General features: G+C 37.7%; 1 protein-coding gene across 3 annotated transcripts in view; it reads left to right on the plus strand.

The window, feature by feature from the left end:
- TAF4B (TATA-box binding protein associated factor 4b) overlaps positions 1-8,089 on the plus strand; it is a 128,235-nt gene extending 120,146 nt beyond the window's left edge. For all 3 annotated transcript variants that reach the window (XM_046024072.1, XM_046024074.1, XM_046024073.1), the window contains one exon: positions 5,436-8,089. In XM_046024072.1, coding sequence (XP_045880028.1) covers positions 5,436-5,603 — 168 coding nt within the window. In that variant the 3' untranslated portion in view covers positions 5,604-8,089. The remainder of the gene's footprint in view (positions 1-5,435) is intronic.
- The last annotated feature ends 309 nt before the right edge of the window (positions 8,090-8,398 follow it).

Here is an 8,398-nt window from a genome sequence, read left to right on the forward strand (position 1 = left end):
GCCATGTATATTCCTTGTTTCCTCCCTGAAGTTTAAGACTTGAGTCCTCACGTTACAAGCTGCCATGGTACATGGCGTTAAGATAAAATCGGGTGCAGAGCCTGAAAGTGTAATGAATCTTTGTCTCTATTAAAAAGTTTTTTTGCTTCTTGTTAATTATTAAGATTCAGGGACACATTTGTGTTTTATTAGTCTTCTGATCCAGGGAATAGAATGGACGAAGTTGATGTTAGCTTCTAGAAACAATATTGATAAACTTGGTTGGGTCTGTAGAGCATCAGGCTCCTCCAGTATTTGATTGGAGGAGCCAATGAAAAGCTTCCTGTCCTGGGATATATCCTTTGTCCACCTGCCACACACCTGAAATGCCCATTAGTCTACTTTTTAGCTTTTGGCATTCATAGGTCCACTAAAACTCAAGGATTTCACAGGAAGGAACAAAGTAAATGTGGCAGGAGAAATTATTTAAGTTAGGACTTAAAAGAATAGGACATGGGCAGGAAGTTTATTAAAATTGGTTTTAACTAGGGGATGTCAGAAAAGTTCTGGAGCTAGAATTACACTATTTCCTGTTTATAAACCTTCAAACCTCCCAACTGACTAATAAATTAATTTATTATAAGAAGTGTTAACACTTACAGAATGTATAATTGTGTGCCAAGCATTGTTCTCATTTAATCCTCAAGACAACACTACAAGATAATTACTGTTACTGTCCCTGTTTTGCAGATTAGAAAACTGAGGCACAGAAAACTTAAGTAATTTGTGTGAGGTTGCTTATGGAGGAGACAACAGGTGCTCACCACTGTTCAGTCCTCCTGTATATCTTACGCTGCCTAGCACAGTTCCTTGCCCATAACAGATGGCCAGGAACCCAGGTAACTTTTAAATTGAACTAGCATGAAGTTAAGTTGCCATGAATGGCAGCTTTTAGAACCAGAAGCCCATACGGAGTCACTGAGAACTTTAGCAGGATTCATGAAGCCCCTGGGCTCATAAAGATGTTATATTTGCTTTTCAGTTAGTATAGCAGTAATAGAATTTAAGGAAATGTGGAAAAAGAAGTAGACAAACTTTTAAAGGCACAGCACCCACTCCATTAACTTGAGGGAATAAAAGTTTAGATAATGGGTTATTTTTAATTAGTGTTATTCTTAAAATGGTGTTATTTTTCTGAAATTGGTAACTTTATTATGTTCAGTTTTTTTTATTAGAAGAATTCCTCAAAATGCAGTTGAACAGTAGTGAAGGCCAACTTAATTGACCTAGCATTAGTAGAGTATATGAACATTTAGGTCTTATTATGATTTTTAAGAACATTTGTTGTATACTTGGTAAGTGATTTATTTCTTTCATCTTCTTTGACCTTTCTCTTCCTTTTTACCTGCTTTTCATCCACGTGAAGAATCCAAGTTAAAGAATATCCTCATGTAGAAAGATGATTGGGGAAACACCCTATTTCAGAAATAATACGTTGTCACAGGCTCTGGGTTTTTGGTTTTTTTTTTTGTTTTGTTTTGTTTTGTTTTAATGGCTTTAAGTAGGCATGCATTAGCCACTCTCTTAACCATGGATAATTGAGAGGTAGCTGATTATTCTGGCCAGGTCATTGTGAAACTGACAAGTCAGACTGTAGTCATCCCCAAACCATAATCATAGGAATTAAAAGGCTATATATATGTATCCATGTTCAAGAAAGATTGACTTTCTTAAGTGTGTCTCTGTTTGGGAGAAGAGGATGCTATCACCTTTGTAAAGTTGTGAATTATGAAAGACATTTCTGTTGGGTTACTGAATGTCCCTTGAGGTTTGTTTCATTTATAACATTGCCTCAGGCCTTCTGCTACATCCTGTTGGAATGACCTTCTTTTCAACTCCGTGCTGGCAGCTGTAATATGGCTCTTTCTCCTGAATCCTTTAGGCTTGTCACATGACAAACATGAACTGTGACCCTTTTGTTCTTTACCCAGATGATTTGGTTTCTTTAATTTTTTTCTGTTTAACATTTTTGCCTTATTTCCTTTCCTCTTTTTCCCTCTTTGCTCCCTTTTTTATTTCCTACGTAGACAAGGGTTATTGGGGTGTTTAGGGAGCATTTTAGCTTTTTTATTAAAGTATAATACTGATGCAGGAAAGCACACAAATCAGAGCTCACTGAATTTTCATGGCACAAGCACACTCACATAGACAATACTGCTGTCTAGACAGAGAACATCACCAGAACCTTAGATAACCCTCTCCTATCTCCTTCTGGGCACGGCTTCTCTCCCCCCAAGGGGAATCATTGTCCCAACTTCTATAGCTCTGAACTTTATAGAAACGGAATCAAACTGTATGTATTCCTTTACGTCTGGAACCTTTCATTTCAATTTTTGAGTTATTCATCCATGTTACTTGTTACATGTTACTGCTGTGTAGTATTCCATTTGAATAAGTAGTCCACAACTTACCTGTGCTAAATGGGCATCTGGATTGTGTCTTGTTTAGCTGTTATGAATAATAGTGCTAAATGTTCTCATATGTGTTTTTTGGTGAACATATGGTATAGTTCTGGGTACTTACATAGAAATGGAATTGCAAAGACATAGTGTATCCAGCTAGCCATTTAATTTCAAAATTCACATAAAACACTAAATGACTGATTTTAGGTAAACTCTTAGTACTTGAACATTTATAAACAACTGTCGATTCAGCTTTAGCATATTACATCTAATTTTTGGCTAAGAAAAGTGCCTCTACTTAAATGTACTATAGTTTAAAAATAAAATAAATGTACTATAGTTTTAAACAGATAATTCCTGTGTACAACAAAATTGCCACTCACTGCCCATGATGTGTTTTATTAACGCTCTTCCTAATATGTGTTTTTTAATCCAGTTTTCCAAAGCTGAATTATTGGTCCATTCCTGCAAAAATCTTTTTTTTTTTTTTTTTTTTTTAGATTTTATTTATTTGACAGAGATCACAAGTAGGCAGAGAAGCAGGCAGAGAGAGAGAGGAGGAAGCAGGCTCCCTGCTGAGCAGAGAGCCCGATGTGGGCTCGATCCCAGGACCCTGGGATCATGACCTGAGCCGAAGGCAGAGGTCTTAACCCACTGTGCCACCCAGGTGCCCCCAACAAAAATCTTTTTTTACTAAAGATTTTTGTTTATTTATTTGTGAGAAAGAGCGCATATAAGCAGGAGGGGTGTCAGGCAGAGGGAGAAGGAGGCTCCCTACTGAGGAAGGACCCTGATGCGGGACTTGATCCCAGGATCCCAGGTTCATTACCTGTGCTGAGGCATCCCCATTCTTAAAAATTTTATGAAAATATTGTGATATTTTTAGTTTACAGTAGTTAAGGTTACATCTATGTTATACCACCCCTAAGTGGTAACGTTAACAGGGAAGAGGAATGTGCTAGTGCTTGACTGCCATTCTTAGCTGAAGTTACAGAGGCTGATACTTATATTTCTACAAACTGCATTCATTACTAAGAACCTTGCAGAAGTGGTGAGAGACTGGCTCTATACTGTATGGACTCCTGGATAAGTAGCCAGGCAGAGTAGTGCAGCCGAGAGTAATGCTTTAGTCCTTTCTAAAAATGTGGACTTTCCAAAATTTGTTCCATGGACCCTTTTGAGCCAGTTTAACCTAATGAGTATAGAAATTTGATTGGGATATCATATTCCCCCCAAATTGCAAGGGATCTTTCAAGGAAATTTTATATGACCACAGATAAAGTGCCCCTCAATCATTTGTGGAACATGCATGGAATTAAGTTGACTTGGTTTGACCATGTTTCTCCTTTATCAAAACAAAGCAAAGCAAAACAGAAATGTAGAGGGAATAATTAAAATTTGATAGTTATAAAAGGATAGTTATGAAACCAGATTTGCTTCCTGTGTTAGGTAAATATCTCTTCTTATATATGTCTTTTGGAGGGTGAAAGGAGGGTTACCAACCCTATCAAGATGTTTTTGGAAACAAAGTATGGTTTTTAAAAAGTAGGAAAATAAAGGATTTCACCTTTATAAAATTATCCTTTGGGGGGCCTGGGTGGCTCAGTAGGTTAGGCTGCCTTCTGCTCAGGTCATGATCCTAGGGTCCTGGAACCAACCCCAGGTAGGGCCCCTTGCTCAGCAGGAAGCCTGCTTCTCTCTTTCCCTCTGCCTGCTGCTCCTCCTGCTTGTGCGCTCTCTCTCTCACTCACTCTCTGCCAAATAAATAAAATCTTTAAAAATTATCCTTTGTTTGAAAATTCTGTATTTTTCATTTCTCTTTCCAGTCTTTTTTCTTTGTTTGTTTTAATACTGTTGCGTAGACACTAATATTTAGAAAACTGTCTTAGTATAGGCGAATTGGGTTTCATTAATTTTTAAATGCCATTTAGAGCCCACATTGGTTAATAGTCCCTATCTTCAAAAAGCTTACGATCTAGTGGGTATGTAGCAGTGATGGTAGCATATACAAATTACTGTAATACTATATAAGGTAATTGCTACAGTGAGAATTCCTTTGGTGGGGGGAGGCAAGTAGACCCATTTGAAATGGGTCTTAAAAGATGAGTAGATTGGTCTGGAATGGCCTTTTGCTGATCTTTATCTATTGGCCAGAGTTAAGATGCTTTGTAAAGGAGCAGTGGGAAGTGAGCTGTAGGGATGCCAGGTGATGAGTTTGTACCTGATTTGGTAGATAATATAGTCCAGTGACTAAGAGCGCTCACTTCAGATCCAATTAGAAATTGAGTCACAGTTCAGTTCTGCTGTGTGACTTTAAACAGGTTGCGTGACCTATCTCAGCAGTTTTCTCATTTGATAAATGGAGACAGCACCCATGCAACGTGCTACAATGTTAAATGAAAGCAAAGGGATCGTGCGTAGGAGGTGAGTCTCGTAGTTGCCAGTATAACAAGTGCTCAGGTAACTGCTCTGGGTAGCGGTGAGCCGTCAGAGATTTCTGAACCACGGAATGGTGGGATGTGAGCCGCGTAGGGTGCTTTTGTTTTTATAATTGATACACAAGAGACTGCACACGGTCTGATAGGTTTCTTGACATACACCTATGAAATCATCACTGTAACTGAAATAATGACCACATCCATCACTCCCAAAAGTTTTGTCTAAGACCTTTAAAGAGGAAGGTCTGGCCTTCAGTACACAGCAAAGAATGGGGTGAAGTTAAGCCTAGAAGGGGAGAAATTAGTTAAGAGCCTGTTGCAATGGTCCAGGTGAGAGAGAGAGAATGAATGAGGTCATGAACTGGTGTGGTGGCAGTTGGCCCTCCCCCATGAGGTGGGGCTGCTGGGGGACAGGGTGGAGACTGCTGCATCACTGTATTCTCTCCAGCACCTAATGCAGTGGCCAGAAGCTAGTCAGCTCTTCATTCTGAAGACAGTTTTTCCCTTTATGAGAGATCGCTTACTTTAAACTTTTGTTTCTCTTTATTCTGTTTAGGGCTTGAAAGACAATCTTTTTGCTTCTGGGACATCCAGCCTGACAGCCACCAAACAGTTGCTTCGTCCAAGAATCACAAGAATCTGTCTCAGGGACTTGATATTCTGTATGGAACAGGAAAGAGAGATGAGGTATTCTCGAGCTCTATACCTTGCCCTTCTGAAGTGACCACTGCACTCTCCAACCAGATCCTTGCTGTTTACTGCCAAAGAAGACATAAAGAGCACTGTTGCAGTCTCCTAAAATTTCAGTTTCCAGAAAATAATCACCAATAGGGAAGACCATTGTTTACAGCTATAAACTTTTATTAAATCTTATTTATACATCCCATGGGGTTCTTAATGATTAGAATTCAACTTTGTCTTCTGGAAATTGGTTAATGAAACACAGTTTATACAGACGTAGGCTTCTGCCTACCTGTGCATTTAATTACAGCAAGTCAAGGCCCTGTTTGGTACCACCTGCTTCATTTGCCAAACTGTTAACAGGTGAGATGATTTCCCTAATACAGCCAGCATTAAGATGCAAGGGAAAGAAAGGAAGAGTAACTACTTACCAATAAACTGAATTCCATCCTCTACTAAACCTGTCTCAAGGTGTTAGGCTTTCTGGGCTGGGATCAGAAGTTGCATAGCTGATTGTGACAGTCACCTACTGTAGTTGCAGGTGACAAGCCACAGAATAGGGTCTATGGTGACTTTGATCAGCTGCATCCCAGTGTTGTCAAAACTGAGGCAAATGGGGATAGTTTGTGCCTGAGGTTGCGGTTCTCTGGCTCATCACCATATGCTGCTTCTGATACCAAGTGAGGGGACATCCTTGTCTGGGAAACTGTAAAACAGGAACTGCTGATATACCTCACTGGAAGCTGGGAAAGGTGGGAAGTATTGGAAGGAATGAAGGGGCATTGCATTTCGCCTGAGGAGGTTTCAGAAAGTGAAAATGGAATCCCAGAGTGGGAAGTGTGCCGCGGTGCCCCCTCCGTTCTGGGGGTGAGATTGGCACTCCCAACACAGCTGGTATAGGTTTTGTTGACAGGACAAAACCACAGTCCAACCAAAAAGGAAAATGTATCAAACATTTTCAAATTTGTAGTATTTCAAAAGGAAGAAGTTATTTTTTTGATTTGTGTATTGTTTTAAATCTCACAAAGGATTTTTTTGTAAAATCTTTTTCATTACTGCAAGTTTTAAGCATCTTGTTGCATTTAAAAAACGCTAATTGATGATTAGAAATTTTTAACAATAGGACTCAATTTTGGATTCAGTACTCAAAAGGTAATGTCAGGATTGCATTGTTGGAGCTCTTGTCTCTAAATGTATTAAGAGAAGCATGTTTTATATATATATATATGTAATATATATATATATTCATCTGAGAAGGAAGCTGATGTTTTGTAAAGCAAACCCTCTGTTTTTTTTTTTTTTTTTAATTCCACCTTTGTGGCATGTAGCTGTGAAAAGTAATAGCTATATTTAGAATCACGTAAGAAAGAACCAGTAAATCCTCCAGGAAGGTTTTAAAACAAAACAAAACAAAACAAGATAGCTGCTTTTTAGGAAAAGAATTCAGGGGAAAAAATACACCTCTAGTATGTTACTCCTCATCCTGTTCTTCCCATCGGGACTGTTACGGCCATGTTCTATACAGTAGTAAATGCTAAATTGGCCACATCTTTTTGTTTCAGCAAGTTATTGTGTAAAATGCTATAAATTATGTATATGTTAAAAGAATACTTTCAGAAGAGATCTATACCCAAAGTTGTTTTTGTATATTTAAATGCTTAGCTTTATTTTTTTGTAAAGTGCAGCATATTCCCTTATTTGTGTATAATCTTATTGATCAGATGTTTAAAATTATTTCAAATACTTCATTAAAATAATTATTTTATTATAAGAATAACTTTGCTCAGTCCCTGACTTTGAAAACCAGTATCTTTAGTAGTAAGCCCCCACAGCTGGGGGCCGGGCAATGGCTCTTCCTTGGCTCTGATTGTTACTTACTTTGGAGTATCAGCATTAGAAGCGGACTTCAAATCCAAGTTACTGTATCACTTTCTTTGGAATAGTTGTGGATTTGCATGCTATTTGAGTCACAAAGAAAGCTAAGCATAGTCATTATAAAAGCTTTTCTTGGCCCACCGGGGTTTTCTTATTAAAGTATTCTTTTTCAAAATTTATTTTTAATATATATTATTTAAACTTTGTGTTATGAAGTGTATCTTACCCACAAAAGAACAAATACGGTGTATCCAAAGTATTCTTCTGCTCAGTTTGCAAAATGGTGGCCTTGGGGTAGATTCGATCTATACATGCATTCTCTGTGACTTATACAGTGTTACCCATGTTTTAATTTACGAAAACCTATATTTCCACTTCTTTTGAAAACTCAGAAGGTTTGGAATCATTAGGTATATCCTTGTGTATGGTAATCCTCTGGAACCATCTAGTACCTACTAACTTTAGACATGGGGGCATAAGTTTACCTTCCCTTGTCTGAACTCTTTAAGTATTAAAGTTTGTGACCCTCTGCCTTCAATATTTATCTTGGGTGATGATCAGTAAGAGTAAAGTACTGGTAATTCTCTTACCTTTTTTTTTTTTAAACAACTTTATGGAGATATACTTTATATATAAATAGAAAATTCAGCTATATTCCATCCATTTACGTTTAATGTGACTGACCTTTTAAATTGTTTCCTCTTGAGTATCTTTAAGATCCAAGATCCTTCTAAAAGAGAGCAACGTTTAACATTCTTTTAAAGCCTGTATTTCTTAAAACCTGCATTTGAGGTAAATTTTGTTTTGTTAGAATTTTAGCAAAGTTTATTTAGAATTAATGCCATTTATACTAATTATGTCATAGTCACAGCAAAGAACACAAGTAATAATATTAGGGCATATTTAGAAAAATAGGAAATCAAGATCTCAGGCTGATTAAGTTGGACTTTATCTCTATACTTA

Source organism: Meles meles, chromosome 12 (assembly GCF_922984935.1).
Source record: "Meles meles chromosome 12, mMelMel3.1 paternal haplotype, whole genome shotgun sequence".
In the NCBI taxonomy this organism is placed as follows: domain Eukaryota; kingdom Metazoa; phylum Chordata; class Mammalia; order Carnivora; family Mustelidae; genus Meles; species Meles meles.